Source organism: Leishmania infantum, chromosome 35 (genome assembly GCF_000002875.2).
Source record: "Leishmania infantum JPCM5 genome chromosome 35".
NCBI lineage: Eukaryota > Euglenozoa > Kinetoplastea > Trypanosomatida > Trypanosomatidae > Leishmania > Leishmania infantum.
In genome coordinates, this window is record NC_009419.2 from 1,313,700 (window position 1) to 1,334,642 (window position 20,943).

General features: G+C 57.7%; 7 protein-coding genes and 2 non-coding genes across 9 annotated transcripts; all 9 read right to left on the reverse strand.

Moving 5' to 3' along the window:
- Positions 1 to 574: 574 nt before the first annotated feature.
- On the reverse strand, positions 575 to 2,569 carry LINJ_35_3260 (conserved hypothetical protein; the record flags this gene model as incomplete). The annotated part of the gene is made up of 1 exon (XM_001469094.1): positions 575 to 2,569. One exon carries the CDS (start codon positions 2,567 to 2,569, stop codon positions 575 to 577), a length of 1,995 nt encoding a protein of 664 aa, XP_001469131.1.
- Positions 2,570 to 4,525: 1,956 nt separating this feature from the next.
- On the reverse strand, positions 4,526 to 5,038 carry LINJ_35_3270 (conserved hypothetical protein; the record flags this gene model as incomplete). The annotated part of the gene is made up of 1 exon (XM_001469095.1): positions 4,526 to 5,038. The coding sequence occupies one exon, from the start codon at positions 5,036 to 5,038 to the stop codon at positions 4,526 to 4,528; it is 513 nt and encodes a 170-aa protein (XP_001469132.1).
- Positions 5,039 to 7,615: 2,577 nt separating this feature from the next.
- LINJ_35_3280 (putative cystathione gamma lyase) lies at positions 7,616 to 8,845 on the reverse strand (the record flags this gene model as incomplete). The annotated part of the gene is made up of 1 exon (XM_001469096.1): positions 7,616 to 8,845. The coding sequence occupies one exon, from the start codon at positions 8,843 to 8,845 to the stop codon at positions 7,616 to 7,618; it is 1,230 nt and encodes a 409-aa protein (XP_001469133.1).
- An 804-nt stretch (positions 8,846 to 9,649) lies between these two features.
- Positions 9,650 to 9,733, reverse strand: LINJ_35_snoRNA4. The gene has a single exon (XR_001203197.1). It is a non-coding gene (small nucleolar RNA).
- A 58-nt stretch (positions 9,734 to 9,791) lies between these two features.
- On the reverse strand, positions 9,792 to 9,866 carry LINJ_35_snoRNA5. Its single transcript, XR_001203198.1, has one exon. It is a non-coding gene (small nucleolar RNA).
- Positions 9,867 to 11,756: 1,890 nt separating this feature from the next.
- Positions 11,757 to 14,159, reverse strand: LINJ_35_3290 (conserved hypothetical protein; the record flags this gene model as incomplete). Its single annotated transcript, XM_001469097.1, has 1 exon — positions 11,757 to 14,159. One exon carries the CDS (start codon positions 14,157 to 14,159, stop codon positions 11,757 to 11,759), a length of 2,403 nt encoding a protein of 800 aa, XP_001469134.1.
- Positions 14,160 to 15,522: 1,363 nt separating this feature from the next.
- LINJ_35_3300 (putative replication factor C, subunit 3) lies at positions 15,523 to 16,617 on the reverse strand (the record flags this gene model as incomplete). Its single annotated transcript, XM_001469098.1, has 1 exon — positions 15,523 to 16,617. One exon carries the CDS (start codon positions 16,615 to 16,617, stop codon positions 15,523 to 15,525), a length of 1,095 nt encoding a protein of 364 aa, XP_001469135.1.
- A 1,415-nt stretch (positions 16,618 to 18,032) lies between these two features.
- On the reverse strand, positions 18,033 to 18,962 carry LINJ_35_3310 (Peroxin 19; the record flags this gene model as incomplete). The annotated part of the gene is made up of 1 exon (XM_001469099.1): positions 18,033 to 18,962. One exon carries the CDS (start codon positions 18,960 to 18,962, stop codon positions 18,033 to 18,035), a length of 930 nt encoding a protein of 309 aa, XP_001469136.1.
- Positions 18,963 to 19,883: 921 nt separating this feature from the next.
- On the reverse strand, positions 19,884 to 20,450 carry LINJ_35_3320 (conserved hypothetical protein; the record flags this gene model as incomplete). Its single annotated transcript, XM_001469100.1, has 1 exon — positions 19,884 to 20,450. One exon carries the CDS (start codon positions 20,448 to 20,450, stop codon positions 19,884 to 19,886), a length of 567 nt encoding a protein of 188 aa, XP_001469137.1.
- Between the last annotated feature and the right edge of the window lie 493 nt (positions 20,451 to 20,943).

Below are 20,943 nucleotides of genomic sequence, written 5' to 3' on the forward strand. Positions count from 1 at the left end.
ACTCATAGGACGCAGGCATACACGGTGTGGCAACAACTTCCCACCTCTAACACAACCACACACACAGGCAAGGACCTTGCCAACAACAGAAAAAAAACAACAACGATATGCGGGACGAATGTGGGGGAGTCCAGAAAGGGGGAAGTGAGAGGAGGTGCTAGTGGGTGCCACAAGAGAGAAAAGAGACCCGCTGTCGTTGCCTCTTTTTGGGGAGAGGCGGTTGTGGGAGGAAGGGAGAGAGGGGGAAGCAGCGCAGGTGTGCGCGTGAAGAGCGTCCGCAAGACACGGGTGGCATGAGCATGGAGTGGTACGGCTGGGAGGGGAGGGCGTGAGAGGGAACAAAAAGATGCACTTGTGTGGAAGGGATGAAGAGAGAGACACCATTTGGAGGAGGTGAGAGGGGTCGCAAGCGGCGCAGCGAGACTGAAGGAGCAGTCAAAAGAGCATGTCAGCAAGATGAGAGGCGAGCATTTTGTCGGGTTTCACCATTGGCCAGCGCTCTCCATCCACCATGGTCCGTCCCTGTTCGGCACGATGATATTCGCGGGCTCCGGTCTGGGATAGCGCGTCGCTCCTACTGTGCTTCAGCTGCCATGCGATCGTACTCGGCTCGCGCAAAGCGGTCCCACTCGGTTTTCTCTACGCGCAGCCGCATCTGGTGTTCACCAAACGGATCGCGGTGCTCAAACAGCAAGAACTTCGACGCGTTGAAGATCATGTTGAAGAAGTTTGCGGGGGTGGGGCAGGAGCGGAGGTCGCCAAGGGTGACGCCGTACTTGCGCACCTTCACGCGATCGAACCCGACCATGTCCAACATTTGGCACACTGTATCCTCGTACGCTATGTCCCCCTCTGGCGAGTCAGAGAACTCGAGGAAGCGCTGCTGGTTCTCCTCGAAAAACTGCATCATCTCATACCCGCTCAGCACGCCGTCTTCGTCCGTGTCGAGCACCTTGAACCAGTAGAGCACCGCCGGCTCCGAGTTCTTGTCCTCCTCGGAGAGGCAGAAATACACAAAGTCCTCAAAGTCCATCTTGCCAGGCACGCCGGACGACAGTGGACGGCCGTAGCCCTCCACCACACGCTTGATGACTCCCGTCACGACCGAGCCTTGGCCGTAGTTGCACAGATCCTCGAAGCCGACAAGGAGGTCACGGTCGGTGTCGAGCTCCCAGAACTTGCAGTACAGAACGTAGAAGTGCTCGTAGGAGAAGTAGTCGAGCACCAGGTTCACGTCCTTGGCGTCCAGCTCCATCATCCTCTCCGGCAGATCGCTGCGGTCAAAGTCGCGCCAGTAGATGCGGCCACACTGCTGACGTTCTAGCATGTACATTATGCGCACCGCGACGGTGTGCCAGTAGTACTCCTGAAACTCCGGCTGCTGGAGGAACTGGAGGCCCGGGTGAGCAGCAACGAGGTACTTGCCCATCCCCTCCAAGTCGGACAGCGTAATAAATTCCTTCTTGGGGTGTGTGCAGATGAGCTCGTAAAGGCGGCGGCTGACCGACAAGGGAGCGTAGACGTCGTTGTACACGGTACGGATTTGGGCGGCTGTTAGCGTGTCGGCGATGGCCGCGTCCAGTCCGCTGCGAGTAGCGATGTCCTTGAAGAGCGCCTCCTTGTACCAAATGGGCACCTTGAACACCTTCGAGCTAATGTCGCCAAACACCCAGACCGTCTTCTTCACTGGGTCGTTCTTTTCGAGCAGGCGGCTCAGCTCCTGCGCCTCCTCCACGTCCATCTCAATCTGCAGCCCGCGAGACTCCCTCTTCGAGTAAAAGCGCGGGATGTCTTCTAGAGTTGCCTGCTTGAGGTTGGCGGGCGGCGTCACGGCGAAGCTGCCAGAAGTGTGCACGAAGCGCGTCGTCGACTCACGAGCCGACATGCTGAGGGTGGAGCTCGCGTCCAATGGAATTGTGAGGTCACCTGACACCATGGCAGCGTTCAGTGTCGTGTCCAGGCGAGGACTGCCGAGTGAGTGGACGCCGTGCGGCGAAAGGCTGCCGGAGCCGGCGTGTGGAAGAGGGGCGCTGGGGTCTACAATCGGCTTCGGCTGTGGCGAGGCCGGTGTGACCACTGGCGAGCCAGCGCGGTGAGGGTAATCAAGCTCGTCTACGCCGCCGGGGAAGCGCGCGATGAGGCTGGGGGATGTCGATGGTTGGATGGGGCTCGGCGTTCGATCATCAGCCGTCAAGGCGGCGGCGGATTTATTCGACTTCTGCGGGGGAGACGGCTGCGGCGACTGGGCACGGTCAACGTTCCCGTGCATCGCGGCGGAGCTCGTGGTTAGCCCCGCGGCTGGATCACTGTGCCGCGCGCCGTTGCCGAGCGTGTCCGCGCCGGCGGCCTTTCCCTTCTTGTCCCCCGCGGCTGCCGCAGCTACGGTGGTCATGGAGGCGGCATTCTTGGCGCCCATCTCCGAGTTGTGGTCTGTGACCGACACCGTCAGCACGCGATTCAGCAGATCGCGAATGCGTTCCACATTTTCGTCCTCGGAGAGCCAGTTTGTATAAAGGTTGGCACAAAGCGCTTTGGCTGCCTGTGTGCCGAAGGTGTTCTTGGCACTCATGGCACTCGCGCGTCGCAGACGCAGCTGTGCGCTGTAGCCGATAGAATGGCGTTGTCGTTCTCACTGTCGTCTTTGTGTCGGGATATGAACGCAGCTGTGTGCATAAGTGTGGCGACTTCAACCACCAGGTGTAGTGCGCTCAGCGAGAACGACCGAAGCACAACGCCTCTTCTACTGGTCGTGTAGAAAAGTGCGCACGGCAATGTCGAAGGAGAACAGCACCTCAAGAAGGGATCCGAGCTCGGAAATCCCCAAACGAGTATGCAGGTACCCCTCGCTGTGTACGTGGATTACCACTCTTTTCGCCTCCCTCCTCCGATACGTCTGCAAGCACCTCTGACCCGGAGTGTGTGTGTGTGTGTGTGCGAGCGCTTAAATGTGTAGTTGCGCCCCGTCCTTCTCCAGCCTCTGTCGCCGACGAATAGGGAGACTTGCTTCCCTCCTGTCTATGCTTCTCCGGCTGCTCTGATGGGAGTGCAAAGGCAAGAGATGGTGAAGGGAGACTGCGTGTGCCGAAAGGAAGGTAAAGTACGGCACACAGACAGATAGACACGAACAAGCACAAAAAAATCGCACCGACGGCGTAGAGAGAGAATTTCCTCGCACACACGCACAGGGAACTGAGAAAACAGGCGGTACACAACGACACTGTTGTATACGCAGCAGCAGTAGACGCGTGCACGTGGCAAACGTGGGAGAGAACCACTCAGACAGGAGGGAAGAGGGAGAGGGCGCGAAGAGAGAACGATGCAAAAGAAACAAGCACAAAAATCTCTAAAGCGGAAGTGAAAACACACGAAGGAAGAAAAGAGAAGGGCGCGGGGCACACGGCGTTAGCGCGTGATGGCGACAGCAAAGCCAGAACTGGCTGCTACGAGCTAAAAAGCACGCAGGCAAGAGGAACCAGAGATGCAGCTGATGAGGGGCAGGTCGGTGGTGCCCAACTATATTGAGAGGGTGACCGCGATGATGAGGGACGATCACAAGACCGGAAAACAAGAGCTTCAAATGTACTTCTGTGCCGTACCGTGCATCATCCAAACTGCGTCGGACGGTACCAACAAGGAGCGACGGAGTAACAACAAAAAAAAATTCGGCAGGAACCTGCGCAGAGGTGGATGAGAAGGGGGGTGCAAATGGGAGGAAGGGATGTGCGGGTCAGGTTTTCGAAGAACGGCGTGCGTGTGTGTGTGTGTGTGTGAGCCAAGTCCGATGAGGAAGGGAAAGAGAGAGCCGAGGCAAAGCAGAGTGCGCTTGAGTGTACGTACGAGGTGGGAGTGGAGACGACGAGTAAAACTCGTCCCGCAGGCGTTCGAGGAATACGAATGTATTCCCGCACATCGAAATAAAGAAAGCAGTCGTGCTGGCATGCAGGTGGACAGCTGAAGCAGAAGCAAGTGGAAAACGTGCACGCGCACGCATCCACTGTCTCCTGTTGGAAGAGCGACACGAGGTCGTCTCAGAGAAACTAGATCTGATCTGCAGCGTTGCCACTCGCAAAGACGATCTCGTTAATAGCCTCTGAAGATGTCTACTCAACTTCCTTGTCGTTGCTTCGTTTTCTCGGACACGGGCAGGCTTGCGCCTGCGTGACACCAGCAGACGTGTCACGGATGTGGTAGAGGGCAGTTGAGGGGAAGTCAAGAGAAAGAACCCTTGTGCCCTCCCCCCCCATCGTATCCCCTTCACCTCTCTTTTTTTCGGTCCAGATGCGAGGGGAGACGCGAAAGGTCACACCCTCCCCCACCCCCCACCTCCCACACACATACACAAACACAAACACAAAAGCGAAAGAAAAAGAAGGGGTGAAGAGGATGGGATGGAGGAAATGGGTAGATCCGGCCATCACCTAATGTACATCAAACAAAGCCGGAGCATAGGCATCCTCACAAATGACGTCACGAAGAAGAGGGAGAGCAGCACGGCTTGGATGAGCCCCCGGCACATCCTAGCGTGCTACGCGGCAGCCGCTACGGCAGCAGCAGCAGCATCCTCCCGTGCCTCCGCTGCGGCGACCTGTCGCTGCTTTTGCTCCTCAGCAAGCTGGGCAGCCTTCACAGCGGCCTGGGTTGCGGCCATTTTCGCTAGTAGCTCCATTTTCTCCGTGTTGTCGCCAATGAACTCGCCGACGACTTCGCCGTAGGCGTAGCTCTGCACAAACGGCACCGTGGTCACGCAAAGCGAGCGGCACACATCTGACGTCGTCGGAAGGGCGTAGCAGACAGCAATGTTGATGTCCGTCAGCAATGCTGATCGGCTGCTGTTCAGCCTCTCCATTGCCTCAACGACGGTGTTGGTGGTAGCTGCATCTAGAGGACTCACTACGACAAGCAGCGCGGAGCCTGCGTGTGACGTAACGTCCCGCTCAAGGTCATCAATTGTGCGGACAGGCTTCACGACTGGCGGCGGCAGTGGCGGAGCGGCCTTCTTGCGCGACCTCTTCGCAGATGTGGAGCGTGACTTGGCCATTGCCAGGATCCTTAAAGGAGGATTGTGTTCTTCGCGTTCGTATGCACACGAACAATGATTAAAAGTCGACGTGTAGGTATGCGCGAGTGCAGAAGAAATCAAGACGCGAAGAATGGGCATTTCTTCGATGTTGCAGGCACTTCTCTCCAAGTAAGAAGTAGGCGAGCCGCTTTTACATAAAAGCACGGGATGCACCGCTCTTCCTGTGTCGTTGAAAGAGACACGCAACCCTTTTTGCCTTTCCACATCTGGTGAGAGGAATGTCTGCTCCAAGTAACCCATCGGCGCGCGACACAGCTGCATACAAGGGCTCATTGCTTGCTCGGCCCTTTCGCTCGCTCAGGCGCCGTGCGCGCAAGAGAGGGGACGGTGTGGGGAGGGGCAGCGCTCGTACAAGGAGAGCAAACATGCCCGCGGCTCGTCTTTCTCCTGCACAGTGGGATGACCCCCCCCGCCCAATTCTCGTTCTCTTCGTTTTCGCACGGCGCGTGCGCCGTAGCTGTGAGTCGTGCACCGACTACTTGGTGGTGGCTGCCGCCCTTGACGAACCTGTTTGTTTATTTCTTTGCGGTATCATTCCCCATGAAGTTCCACAAAAAAGACGAGGAATATATAAAGAAAAAGACGTTACTTGCCGGGGCAAGTGTTCGAAGCGAGCGGCTTCCCCCTTCCAGTCGTGCTTTTCCTCACGCACACTGACGTGCGCGCACGGGCGCAGCACACCTGCGTCACCACTCCCTGCCTCTTGCCATCGGTGCGCCGCTTTTTTCCACTTTCTTTTGCTTTTCAACGGGGCCATTCTCTGCCATGAAGCATGCGTAAACTCCACTCTACCCCGACCTTACACAGGCCTCACCTCGTCGTGCGAAGCAGCGCCAGACACGCCTCACAGCAGTGCGTCCACGAGGCCATCTGAGAGTACTGCATCGGCCTCGAACGCTACCCACCCACCCGACTCCTCCCAGATGGCTTCACAGTAACACCCCTCATGCTGGTCGCCAGCTGGTGCATCCCCGTCGGGGTGACGCGCAGGCGCCATACACCAGTAGGCAGTGTGAGGGCCGGGGACGGGATACGTTCCAGCCACGCTGATGCTCTGCCCACCACATAGATGGCACGAATGTATCCACTGTCGCAGGAGGCTTCGACGCAAACGCCATCCAGGGCCTGAAAGCCGACATCAGCAGCGACACACCGCCCTGACCCCTCCCCTAGGCCGTAGGTGCCTGCCCTTGTCATCACCAGAGGTGGTTCGGCATCTTGGCGGGAGGGGGTGGGTGGGTGGACTGCTTGGCTTCCTCACACACGGAGTGGGTGGTGCACTGGCCCCTGAGATGCCACACGCATTGAGGTGTTTCCCCTCTATCAGGGGCGAAACGCACAGCAAAGGGGAACAAAGGAGAGGGAGAAATCGACAGTTGGTGGCAAGAAAACCATCCAGACAGACAAATGTGTGGTGCCAGACTTGTCAAGAACGCAGAGGGGACGGTGAAGGTCAAGAACAGATAAAAAATTGCCGATGAAGAATAATAATAGTAACCTCCGTCCTCCGTAAGGCGCGAAACCAAAAAAAAAAACAGGAGGAGAAAAAAGACCAGAGAGAGAGATGCGAGGATGCACATCCATGCATGCTTGTGCGTGTGTGTGTGTGTGTGTATCCGAGGAATATTGAAGAGCTGGTCACAGAAGCCTGTGACCACCAAACAGTAAAAAGAACTACTGCTACTGCTGCTGCTGCTCCACACAGAGCAAGCATAGTGTCGAACGATATTTGTGTCTCCCTCTCGATCCTCTTTGCGCCGCAGAAGTACTAATCACCAGCAAGAGCAGCGACCGCATCTACCAGCAACCACCCCCTTACACACACACACGGGCTTCTCACGCTCGGCTAAACGCATACCTCACCCGAAAAAGCATCACTTTGAGGAAAAGGTGGGCATTAGCAGAAGCTACACAGACAGACATACGAAAGGCAAAAAGAGGGGGTACACAGAGGGCGGAGCCACATAGCGGAGCGTCCGATAGGCACCCGTTCTCAACACACCCGGCACCACCATTTTCATGGAAGATTTCCATAAACGAAGCAGTTTGTTTCTTCTGCGACGCTCTGGTGCAGTACTTTTCGCTTCCCGGTGAACATCGGGTCTCGCCTTCTACCCCGCTGCTAAGGCACGCATCCCACGGCACGCGTTTCTCCTTTTTTGTTACTGCTATTTGCAATTCATTTTTTTCTCTGCCCTAACTGCACATGACGCAGACCGTTGGCACCCACCACTCCCCCGCACACGCATATCACTGCTTTTTTTGTGTGTGCATGTGCGTGTTTCATTTTTTCTCTGTTTTTTGCTGTTGTCACCGCTACCACTTCCACTGGTCCTTTTCCGCGAGCCGTGTTCTCTCCACACATGCCGAAGATGGTGTCGTATGGCATGAATACGCTTCCTGTAGTCCAGGGCAAGCGTGCCCGGCTGCTGCATATGCACAGCCTTGCGTTGACGCGACTTTTCCTCCTTTTTTTTTCGTTCAGCGTGTGTATGCGTGCGATGGGGAAGGTGTCTAGAGAGTCGGAGTGACTTACTAGACGAGGGCATCCATGGCGATCTTGAGAGCGGCGATGAGGTCATCGACGTCCTCGATACCGCAGCTCACACGCACGAATCCGTCCGTGATGCCCACCTTCATGCGGTCCTCGCTCGTCATGTTCGCGTGGGTCATGACAGACGGGCAGGTGATGATGCTCTCCGAGGCACCGAGATTCTCGCAGAGGGACCATGGGCGCGGCACGGTGTCCATCAGGCGCCGACCAGCGGCAGTCCCGCCCTTGACCTCAAACCAGAGCATGCCGCCGTGCAGGTTGTTGCGGTGCTGCCGGTCGGCCAGCTCCTTCTGCGGGTGGGAAGCAAGACCCGGGTACACGACACGGTCCACAGCGGGATGCTTCTCCAGGAACTCAGCAACTTTCTGTGCGTTGTGGCTCTGCTTCGTCACGCGCAGCGACATTGTCTTCACCGTCTGCAGCTGCAGGAAAGCCACCTGAGGGCTCATGACGTTGCCAAGGATGTTCTGGGTCAGGCGCACCTTAGCGTCCAGCTCCTTGCTGTTTGTGACGAGGGCGCCGCCCACGGTCATGTCGTGGCCGTCCACGTACTTGGTTGTGCTGATCAGGGTGACATCAGCGCCGTGGTCGAGCGGGCGCATGATGTAGGCTGTGGCGAAGGTGTTGTCGCACATGTGCACAATACCCCTTTCTTTGCATATCTTCGACACCGCAGCAACGTCGATAAGTATCAACGTGGGGTTGGCGGGCGTCTCGCTGATCACCAACTTTGTGTTGGGTTTGATGGAATCGATGACGTTCTGGGGATCGCGCATGTCAACGAAAGTAAACTCCATCCCGAGGCGGCTGAAGAACACACGGCAGGCGCGGTTAGTGCCACCGTAGCAGCAGTTCGTCAAGATCGCGTGGTCTCCGGCGTTCATGAACGACGAGATAGCCGTGGTGGTCGCAGCCATGCCGGTGTTGTACACCGTGCAGTAGTTGCCGTTCTCCAAGGCGCACAGCTTCTGCTCCAGCACAGCCACCGTAGGGTTGGCAGAGCGAGTGTAGGAGTAGCCCTTCGCCTGGTAGCTGTCGATCGACTCCTGCACGAACGTGGTGGACTGGTAGATCGGGGTGAGGATGGCACCCGTGACCGGGTCGGGGCGGACGCCGGCGTGCACCTGCAGGGTGTCGAAGCCCTGCGCCTGCGGCAACCACGAGCCGGAGCCGGCCGTGAATTCAGAGACAAGGTGCTGCTGCGAGGACATGCTTGCGAGCTGATACGAGAATGACGGTAAAGAAACGACAAGAAAAAGGAAAAAAGCGAAGTCGAAACCGAAAAGCGAATGGAGGCGAGAGAAGTTGTTGGTAAAATGAACACAAGAAGGACGTCGAAGCGTTAGTAGTACGATCGGAATGCTCCCGTGTGCACAAAGGTCGGGTTTGAGGGGGAGGGGTTGTCGTGAATGGACAAGTGTGTAGGTGGAATAAAGGCTGAACTCTGGAGAAGAGAAGGTGAAGAGCGGGGGCGTTGGCAGGCCAGGAACTGGTGAGGCAAGGCGCGGTGTAGCCTGTGTGCCGTGGAGAGGTGCCAGAAGAAGCGTGAAAGAGGGAGGGAACCACCATGGGCGAGTGCGCGGTGGAGAGCGAGCGAGCAAGATAAGCAGGTCAGCCAGTCCACGCTAATGGCAGTGATGGCGGGCATCGGCGCGGGCTCTTACAGTGCGTGAAGACCTGCTGATTCTATCAGTTGATGATAGGCCACATGGACGACACAGATAAGTATTTTACTTATTTTACTTGCTTCGCTTGTGTGTTTGTGTGTACGTTTTTGTTGGGGAGGAAGGGGTATTCACAGTCGAGCGCTGCGACTAGCATGCAATAAGCGCGTCACCCGCGAAAACAAAGAGAAATCGTATCTCTTTTGGCCGGCGCATCGTAGCCCTCTCCCCGCCATCCTTGTCACGGGTGGCCGCAAGCGATGAGCTACGCTCGATGACAACAGCGGCAGCAGCTCTAGCCAACAGCGTGTTGGGCTCCGCGGCGACAAGCCCCGTCGCCAGGCCTCTTTCCCTCAGCCTACCACTTCCGGCACTATCCACAATCCATCCACGGCACTCACAAGCGATACGTTACTACACGGCGGCTATCAGACGGCACCACGCTCACCCAGCATACCGCCTCCGAAAGGAGGCGATGTGGGCGCGGGGCTGCACTTTCGGTGCAGTACTTCCATAACGTCATGGTCGGAATGATCAGATTTTACCCTACGAAGTTTGTTCATCATCAGCTCGCTCTCGTGCCCTTTTCTGCGCATTTGCAGCACTCGCATCAACGACAGCAACAGCAGCATTCCCGCACGCGAATACCCACGGTACACGCCAATTTTCTTAAACTCGCAAGGGCTGAAACGAAAACGCGCCGCGTCGGTTTGGGAGGCTTACTCCAGGGCGAGAGTGAAGTGCGTACCTACTCCCCCTCCTCCTTCATACGCACACACACTACTCACAGGCAAACACCCGAACATGGGGTGCAAGCTCAAGACTCTTTTCCGCGGCGCCATTACCTCGCAGCCCCTCCTCTTCGCCTTGTCCTTCCCCGTACAGTAAGCGGCTTCCCTCATCTTGCAAAACACTGGCGGATCTCACGAAAGCTGAAGTACGTCTCGCAGATCCGTGTTTAATTCGGCTGCATATGCATTTTTCGCTTATGTCTCCCCTGCAAGACAAGAGCCCTTCCCGCTCTCTCTGCCTCAAAGAAGGATCGAAAGAGATAGTTAAGCAACGCCCGTCGGCAAGAACTCCTCTCTGCATGCGCCCGCTCACCCGCCCACATGCTGACTCGCTCTTTACTCAACGCTATACCCCCCCCCTCTCCCCCACCTTGGCATCTCCTCCATCTTTCATTCATGCCGAAAGTCAAAGTGCTCTGATGAAAGGAGAAGGGCTACGAGTGCACACGACTCGCAGGAGTGTGTCCCCGACTGGTGAAGCAGCAGCAGTCAATGTCTGGTATTCCGGCGCTATCAGGGCACGGCACAGCTCCGGCTACATAACTTTCAAAAAAGTGTACACTACAATCAACAGAAAAACGAGAAGACGCGAAAGAGGGAATGCGAACAGCGGAGTGAGAAGTCAAGTAGTTCACAGGCGATGGTCGCATCCTCAGAGGCGTGCCGACACGGACGGGCACCCTGATAATAGGCCTACCAGCAGTGACCCATGAGGGCGCGTGCTGTGGGAGCGGTGGGGCGACGCCCATCACGTGCAGTGTCCAATAAAGCAAATGCAGCTCCAAGCATGGCCAACTCAGTGAGAACGACTCTATTGCCATCCGTGCTCGCTCATGATGTGTGCTTCGGCATACGTGAGAACATTTTGGTATGTTTCAGACCTGTTCATGTGCAGCAAAGACAACAAAGTATATGTAAAGCGGGTCATCAGGGCGAGAGAGCAGCCGTGGATCGAACATGCGCTGCAAGAATCACGCAATGCCGAGTAACACCGCGCGTGGGGTGAGGCTGGAACCATGGAGACGTGGGCTGTCTGCCTCACCGCAATCCGCCGCCGAGCCGTGAAGCAATGGAAGAGGAAGTGCATCATCAAGGCAGTGCCTGAAGCACGCATCTATGGATCTGTAAGAAAACAGAGCACACCCACGCATACGAGCAACGCCAAGAAACCGATGCGCCTGACTAGAGAAGACGCAGGCGGCCCTCGTTAGCGTGCATGCACGTTGTGGAGTCGGCGACACGATTCTTCTTGGGCTGCTACAAACGTGATCGTGGCCGCGCGTCGCTTCCGCAAAGCGCCAGAACAGACCGATCCGCCGACAACAAGAATCCGCAGTCGTGCCCGAGGGTAGGCTGCAGGCAGACTGGCTTCTCGAGAAAGCGGGAGAAGTTGGACTCGGATAAAACGATTCGCCTGTCAGTATGCACCCCCTATAACCTTGCCAAGGCGGAAAACGAAAAGTAAGACAACTGAGGAAGGTATCCTTCTCTCCTTTAGATAGATATATAAGGAGATAGATGTATTCTCTGCCGCGCTCGCTCTCGCGGACGGTGTGCGGGATTTCCTCCAAAAGTTTCTCGCACCCTTACCCACTTTTCTACAGAAGTCGATGGCGACTGCTTTTTGGCGCATCACAAACACCGCGCCACCCCGCGCGTCCTCGACTTCATCGTATCGACTGCGACGTCGTGTCGAGGTCGGAGAGCCCGATCAAGTTTGTAAATGTGTTGCCACTCGGTGACCACTCATCATCGGAGCGCAGGGACAGCTGAGACAAGTTGTCTGACGTGAGCGGCAGCGACGACGGGTCTGCGTGACGCCCTCTCTGCGGTGAGGCTGCCGGCCGTGCACGAATGTGCACTTTGCTACGCGTTTGCCGCTGGCGGCCGGGGAGCGGAGGGGAGGAAAGCGGCGCTGGTACATCGGTGGCAAACGTGTCATCGGCCGCCTCGCGCCGTCTCGGGTGTGTCTGCCGCGTCCGTTGCGCCGCCATCGCGCAGGGCAGTGCGGGGTCCAGCCAACGCATCGTTGACACGAAGACATCCCGACCGACGCCGCCGCCGGTGGCTGTCATCAGTGCACTTAGTTGTTCTTGGAGCTCCTGAAGTACTTTATTGGGTAGTCGATGGGGATCGCGATGCTGCCTTCCGTTTTTAGCAGATGCGGCATCACGAAGAGCTGCTCGGTTACCCTTTGCCACCCCACCTGAGGCTGGACAGCGTGCAGAACCTCTCCCCTCATCACGGATCGGTGGGCGTCGATCGGAATCTATCGCCGTCGTTGCCACTGACTCAGGCGGTTGTCGTCGCCGTTGGGCATCGGCTGCGCGGAGCAGCTCCATGTTATAGTAGCGGAGCGCCGTCTGCGAGCGGGCTACGCGCACCGCCTCCATCATGTCGCGTAGCCTCTCCTCGTCAAGCCGGAGCTCGGCTTGCTCATCCTCCAGGCGCTGCTGTGCAAGGACGAGCTGCTGCTTCGCCTCCGCCACAGCCGCTTTCTTCTGGGAAAGTTGTGCCTGCACGTCCGCTATGGCGACAGATCGGCTCTGCACGTCCGCCGCTCTCCGTCGAAGTAACTCGATCTCTCTCTGCGCTAGAGCTTCCATATCGCCAAAGCCGCGGTGCATCGCAGCGGTCTCGACTGCCAACTCACGCTCCTCTGTCTCAAGGAGACCAAGGCTTTGCTGGAGCGCCAGCAGGGCTTCGTGGAAGCGCTCCTCGGCGGCCTGGCGCTCCTGCTGCACAAGGTGTTGCCAACGGCGGTACTCCCGCTCCCACTCGTCTTTGCTGCGCTTGTACGTCGTCTCCTGCTGCGCTAACCACGCGCTCTCGTCTTGCAGGTGACGGTCCAGGTTTTGAGAGGCGAGACGCAACTGCGAGGCGCAGTCCTCGAGGGCAGCGCGCTCCGCCTCGGTGTTGCTGCACTGCGTCGCCGCCAGCTGCTGGAGGCGCTCCAGCATTTCCGTCTGTTCTTTGAAGTGACCTTCACGCTCTACCTCGACGCCCCGCCGGCTCTCGTCCACCGCCGCCTCATACGCTTTCACTGCCGCCGCGGCATCCTCAGCGGTTGCCATGATGTCGCGCAGGAGCGCCGTGGATTTCGTCACGTCCTCCTGTGCAGCCGCTTGGATCCGCTGCTGCTCCGCGCGCAGATCCTCCTCGCGGGCAAAGTAAGCCTGGAGCTGCTCCATCTGCTTCTGGTGCAGCGCCTCTTCCTTGGCCATGGCGTCCTTGTGCCGCACCTCGGCATCACGGAGGCGCTCTATGTGGAGGCTATGCCGTTGCCGGCGCTGTTCCTGCAGTTCAGCCTCCCGACGCTGCAGTGTGGCCTCCAACTCGCGTTGGAGAAGCCGCTGATGCTCCGCTGCCCAGGCCTCACGCGACTCAATGTACACGCGTTCCATGCCGAGCGCTTCGTCCTGTAGTCGCTTCAATTCCTGCTGCGTCATGGCCTGCATGTCAGCCAGCAAGGACTCGTCCATCTTCAGCAGCCGCTCCCTCTCCTGATCCTCTGCGGACCGCCAGAACGCCAGCATGTCATCAAAGAAGCGTGCGTACTCCATTCGCTCGGCCTGGGTTTCGCTCTCCACGCCGACGGCGAACGAAGTTTGAATCTCGCGCTGCACGAGTGACTGCAGCTCTGATCTCCACTCATCCATCTTGAGCCCTTCCGCCTCCTCTGAGTCGAACACGTCGTCGAGCCGGCGCAGAACAGCCGAGACGGCGGCCGTGAGAGCCGTCTTCACCACATCCTTGGCAGTCCCTGCCGCACCACCGCCGTCGCCGCTCTTCTCCTTTAGCAGCTCGCGAAGATCCGCTTCCTCCTTTCTTGCGGCGCACAGCTGTTGCTGTGCCTCCGCAATTTTGGGGTCGTACTCCGCCTTTACAGCCTGCTCTACGCTCTGACGCGCCGCCCGCAGTGCCGCCTCGTGCTCGTCCTGCGACTCGCGAATTTTTGCCTCGGCGGCGCTCGTTTCGTTCTCGACAGCGGCACACAGGCGGCGCAGCTTTCCGTTCAGCTGCTCTACTTCAGCCTGCTTCTGCGCCTTTGCGGCGCGCCATTTCTCCATCAGCGCCATCTCACGCTCCCTCGTGGACTGCAGAAGCTTCTGCTTGGCTGCAATCTGCCGCTGCAACTGTTCCACCGTGACCTCGTGCGATGGAGGAGGTGGTGATACCGCCGCAGGCGCTGCGGTGGACGACGTCTTCGCTGTCGGTGGTGAATGCACGCTTGGAAACGCAGAGGTCGGGGATGCACTTTGCGCCACATCATCATCGGAGCCGCCGAAAACGTCTAGCAGCGAGCTTTCTGTTTTTCGTGAAGAGGCCGGTGCTTGCGGCCTCGCACCCAAGCGGCCAGCTGCCGGTGTCCCCCGTCCAGCCTCTTGAGGGCGCCATTGCCGCTCTTGCTGCTGCGCCTCCCGCTGCTGCTGCAGTGCGCGGCGTCGTGCCTCGAGCATCGCGGTTTGCCCAGAAGTCGCGGTGAGCCCCGGCGGGTTTGACTGTGGCATCCACGCATCGTCATCGCTGCTACTGCTGCTGAAGGCCATGGGGGTAACGCAAAACAGCGGAGATGCGAAATGGCGCGTTGGAGGTGCTGCCGTGCAGCTCTACCTCGCACCCTCCCTCTATGGGCTACGCTAGAGCGAAGAGCAGGCAATGCGGGCAAACGAGGCGCCGCGTGCTCGACGCCTACAGGAACTCTCGTGAAGCTCGCCTGCGTCGAGGCACACGCAGAGGGTGCGGACTAGCGCCGGACGGGTGATGTGAGGTTGGGGCACAGGCAAGCGGAACTTCTACGGAGTCTATTTTGTAGATTTGTGCGCGTAAACGCAGGAGGTGAGGCGCAAAGAAGACACCAACATACGCCAAGAGAGACGTGCCGAATGGGGTGGACACTCGACAGCACGGATCGTAGGGAGTGATAAGTAGAGGGGGAGAAAGGGGAGGGGGGGGCCTCGGTCACCATTTGCTTTCCGGAGTGCAAAGCAGCTCGCCATTCATCTTTTCGCAGCAGCAGCAGCCTATCCGTGTGCGGCATTCTCGAGGGCTCCGCCTCACTGGGCAAACGAAGAACGAAGGGCCACACACGCATCGTCTGCACCTCCGCAAGGGTGCCTCTGAAGCCACCAAGTCGCCCGCACCAGCCTCAGCAGCGGCTCATTGCATTACTGGAATAACAGCAACGCGCAAACACATGCTGTTTCTCAGCCCCCTTCACAGCTCCTCACCCCTGCTGTGGACCACGTCTGTACTGCAGCCGGCGCTTCTATGTTGCCCTTTTCTTTGTAGTTCGTTAAAGCTTTTCATTGTATGTGCAGCGAGAGACTCTCGCTTCTCCATCAGCTTCTATACAACACTTTATCGGCTTGCTTGCTGCAAAAACTCAGAGCCGGGCGCGCGCGCCAAGTATGAAGTTTCCCGGGCAGCCCGTCAGCAAGCGCACTCTCCAGCCACATCCTTGATTGGCTTGCGCTGCGTCACGGCCTCTTTGACGAGCTGAAAGGCCCCTAGCAGCCCACCAAGCCCGGCTGACTCGCGCGCTCCGCCTGCCGCGTAGTACTCAAGGTCGGATAGCTTCATGAGCAGAAAGCACTTGCAGTCCTGCGGTAAGTCCATCGCCATCATGACAGGGTGGATCTCGCGAGTCAGATCCGCTATGGAGATGCCCTTCTGCACAACGCTTTCCTCCACCTTGATCCAGCTTGTCGCGAAGTCGCTGGAGAGCATATCCGACACGATCGCCGTCACGTCGGCAGGGGTCGGGTTCCCGGTGACTCGATAAACGGACTCCTCTGTAACCTCATTTGCAGAGAGCGCCGAAGCCTGCATGGTGTTGAGGCACCGGCGCAAATCACCGTGGCTGAGGCGGAACGCGGCCGCCAGCCCGTCGGTCGTATATTTGACACCCTCCTGCTCCGCCACGAACCGGAGGCGCGGCATCATCGCCGATTTCTTCACCGGCGCGAAGCGGAATCGAGTGCACCGAGACTGCAGGGCGGGTATGATTTTGTTGATGTGGTTGCACAGAATGCAGAAGCGCACGTTGCGCGTGTACTTCTCGATAACGCGACGCAGCGCCGCCTGGGCATCGTGGGACATCTGATCTGCCTCGTCGAGGATCACAAGTTTGAACTTTGCCGCCGGGCCGCCGCTTCCACCGCCAGTCGAGCTGCCGGAGCCCATCATCGAAAATATGGAGGAGGTGCTAGCAAACTCGCGAGTCTGCTGGCGCACCACGTCGATGCCACGGTCATCGGACGCATTCATCTCGAGCACGTTCGCGCGCACTCGATCCTTACCATAGAGGTAGTACGCGCATGCCTTAATGGTGGTCGTTTTCCCGGTACCAGGCGGACCGTAGAGCAGCAGGTGAGGCATGTTACCGCTGTCCATGAGGTGCCGCAGCGTGCTGAGAATGTCCTCGTGCGCAACAACGCTCTCCAGCGTGCTGGGGCGGTATTTCTCTACCCATGGCAGATGGCTGGCAGCCGCCTTGGCCTCTTCGCCTTGTCTGCCGGCGTACATCGCAAGGGTCTGCAGGAAGGACAAGCAACGGAAAAGGGGGGGCGCTAGAGCCTCAAGCCAAAAGCTCAAAGATGTGATGCACCCAGAGAGATTCGCTGGTTTAAAGTGACGATACTGCCGCGCGGATGCGATTCGTGCACCACTAACGGCGCCAGGCGTGCGCTTCTATGAGAGTAAAAGCGATGGACTCTATCGCGTGCAGAGAGTTTACAGACTATGCTGATGTGTGCTTATCCCTGCGTGTGGATGTTTTCTTTTTTGGCCGTTACTCAGTTGTATGCATAGCGCAGAGAGCTGAAGAGCCCCTCGCCGCAGATGCTCACTTCCACTGGCTTACGCGCCACGCAAAAGGCTCACAGACCCCCTCCGCAAAAAAAAAAACGAGGAGACCTCAACAAAGCAGAGGGCAACAAGCGAGGAGAAACCGCCGAAGGGTGGCATGCGGAAGTGCTTGGGGCAGGAGGAGGTCATGAAACAGAAATAGAGGGTGCGGAGAGATTTCCAGCGGGGCATGGCCGACGCGCCTACCAGCTACGGCCCACATCTCCATGGCCCTCCTTTGGAATCCTAGCTATGCAAGCATCCACATTGGCCAGTTGCGCAGACCAGAGTAGCTGGTGCACAGAGAAACAGCGCGAGAACCGCCAGAGCGGCGGTTCGATCCACACCTCTTTCAATTTTCCTTCTTCTTTTGCATTTCGTGTTTTGGTAGTCGGCATCACCTATGAACAGCCTTGCACACGCTCAAGTGTCCCTCCCACTCCTCCTTCGACTCACCTTAGCTGAAGCTAATGTTTTTTGTGCTATTTCTTAGAGGAACAGGTAAGAGAAAGAGAACGAAGCGTAGAGAAGGTGCGGCGACGATGTCACCTGTGGGGGAAGGGGGACGAGAAAAATAAGTTGGACAAACAAAAACGATCGCCACGAGCACCAAACAGCAACAATTTACTGAAGCACACGAAGACTGACATGCGTCTATAAAGTAACGGCATCACACATGCTGAGCGATGTCACACTTTTCTGCGTCACTTCGCCAGCGCCGATGATAACATGGTGAGCGCGCATGCGCCGTCGGCCATTGAGCAGCGTCTTTTTCACCATTTAAAACATCTGGCATGTGCGGCTGATGCACAAGGACGCCAGGCAGCATCGTAACAACCCCAAAACACGCCCACAGGGCTTCGGAAACCAACGTGAGAAAGGAGAAGAGACGGGGTCTACTCACGCGATCTCCTCTCACCTTGGCCGTTCAGCACTGAAAATACGCGTGGTGCACCGACGCAGGAGGCAGCAGCCACAGACCGGGGAAAAGGGCGCCGCGGCACACGGAGGGCAATGCCAAGTTTTGTTCTTTTTTTTTTGCTTTCTCCCCTCTTCCTATTCTTTCGACGATGCCCTTGATGTACGCCGTCGTGTCATTGGCACTCTTCGACACCCTTGCGATTCTTCGGCGCGTATTTCACTAGATTGCGCGGCGGATCACCTAGCTCCGAGTACTTGTTCATGAGCTCCAGCAGTTGTATAAGCCGTGGATCTTCTGCGCCAGAGATGGGGTTCTGCAGTAAGTCGCAGATCTCTTGCGCCTTGGCCCGTTGGCGTTCGTAGCGCTCACAGTCCTCATGCGACAGCTCGCTGCCGTGAGCGTCCATGTAGGGTCCGTACGAGTCTCGCATAAGCTTTATGGGTTCCACGAACTGAGGGTCAGCTAGCGTGGAAATCAAGGCCGATGCCATGGCCTCCGTGGCACGACCCACCTCGGAAGGAATTTCGGCGCCGTCGCCAGCCGGCGCCGCCGGTGGTGCTGCCGAGGATGACGACGCCGCTCCCGGCGTCGCGGCTGGGTCCAAGTGCCCTACCTGCGTGGCGCTGGAAAGCTGTTGCAGCATCTCCATGCACCGCCGCGACGCTTCATCAATCTCCGCGTCACCGACGTTATTGCAGTCGGGAAGTTTGCCTTCTTGCTTCATCTGCTCCAGTAAATCGTTTGCCTTGTCGATGTCCTCCTCCTCCATCACGCGCATCAGCTCCTTGACTCGTAGCAGGTTCGCCTTGTCCTCCTCGCCCAAATTCTCCTCCCCCTCCAGCGAGGAAACCATTGTCATGACACTTTTCTTGAAGCTGTCGAGAGACGCGTCGTCAGCGCCGTCGCCGCCGAGCATGGACATGAGCATCTTCATCATGTCGGCGTCGCCGCCGGCTGTGCCCGACGCCTCATCCAGAGCCTTTTGCAGATCGTCCTCCAATTTCGCGTCCCGCACGCGAACCTCCTCCTCATGCTTGCGCTCCTGCTCGTCGACCATATCCATCGCCTCGTCAAGAAGCGCGTCGAGGTCGTCATCGGACATTTTTCAGCTAAAACCAACAGCGGGTAGTGGGGCGCCCTTCAAGGGGGCGTGGTCCTTAGATTGTCGCTTCAGGGGATGTGCGGACGTTCTGTTGCTATGATGGGAGAAACGCGTGGTTATTTGCTTTCGTCCATCCCCTCCCACAAAATGAATATACTTTCGTATAGATATACCTCGCGAATCCGCGAGAGAAGAGTAGATGATGATGATCTTTGCTACTCAGTTCCAACTGTGCGAATCAGCCCTTGACTTGCGCATACACACACATATATATATATATGCATGTGTATATGTGTATGTGTGTGTGTTTGTGCGTCGCTGGCCACGTGTTGGGGAGGAGAATGCATGGAGGAGGAGTGAGTGGAGACCGCGAAAACAATACGAATGGCGAGAGGACGGCGATCGCATTCAGAGGGGAGAAAAGGAGAAAGACGTCCGTTGTATGTATGCAGAGAGGATGGGCTCGGCTCCGGGCAGAGACGCGGTTCTTGCCCCCTCCCTGAAACCTCTCGCGTTCTTCTCTAATCAATTGCGCGTACGCCACACATGCACACGCACGCGGACACGTAGCGAACGCCACGCGCCGAAAAAAACTCATTGCCGCCGTGCGAAAATGCGATGAAGCTTCGAAAAAAAAAAAAACTCTGTTCCCGCGTAATACAGCGGTAATCTACCGCTCTGCTTGTGGAGCAAAGGGCTCCCTTGCGTCTTTGCTCGGCGTTGGCTCCGTTGCGCGAGCACATGTGAAGGTGAATATCAGAGAGGGAGGGAGATACCGACCCGGGAAGCGACCCACTCGATCCCGCCGCCTCAAACGCCTCCTCAAGCTCGCAAGAGAGCGGGAGGCAGATGGCAACGCCGTAAGTGGATGGGTTATTGCAGCAAGCTTGCAACGAACGCACCCACGTGGCCACTCTCGGGTCAGCGACGCTGTTTGCGTAAGACGCGGCGATACTTGATACGGTGCTCCTTCGCCGCCTCCTTGCGTGCCGTTTTTCGGGCAAACTTGGCGTCGATCTTCTGGTTTTTCTTGCAAAGACGCGAGTACGAGGGTGCTGCCTCTACTTGATGGGCGGTCGAGTCGTGCACTTTCAACGAGGGCGACAACGACGCTGCGGTCGATGAGCCGTGATGCTGCTCTGACAGAGAAGATGAAGAGTGTCCCAACTTGACAGACGAAGCGCCGGTGTCGCAATTCTTATGAGACATCTTATGGTGCTGCTTGGCATTCCGCGCCGCCCTTTCGAGTTCCTTTGAGGTCGCGCGGCTAATCACCGCCGCGGTGATGCGTCGGCGGGCTTCCTCGGCCGACTCGCCGCGGTCGGCCTCCCTACGCTCCACCTTGTTCTGCGACTGAGCAACGCTGGCTTGATGGGCCTCGGCATTCTTGCGTCGCGTCGACTTTTCATTGGAGGCAGCTAACGAGAAGTCGGCGAAGAAGTCGTCGACGCCGTCCTGCCACTCCTCCTCCACCACTTCGGTAGCCATGTGGGCAAGGGTGTCCTCGAACTAGCAGGAACGGTGCCGATTCGAATGTGAGATAGCAGCAAGGCTAAAACGGTACAAGTTCCTGGCAAAGTGCACTAGAAAGCACGAGGGCCAAACGAGTGTAGGTGTCCAATGAGAGGCAGAGAAGGAAAGCAGATGAGTGCACGGTCATTGAGGACGGCACACGCGTCCACATGCGAATAGCAAGAAAGAGACACACACCGTATAGTAGTGAGGTGAGTGTAATGGAGGATGGCAACACAAGAAAAAGGCATATTCGACAAGAAGAAGAATACGGGACCAGGAAGAAACGGAGAGGAGAGGGGAGGGGAGAGGAAGGAGAGAGACGGACACAGCCCGAAACTCGGAGCCTTATGACTGAGGCTCTACCGCTTTGAATGTGCGGCTTGCACTCTTCTTCTTCCCTGAGCCAACGCGCAAAGAGCGCCATGGCGGCGAGTGGCTAACGACGGCCGAAACACCTGCGCTGGCG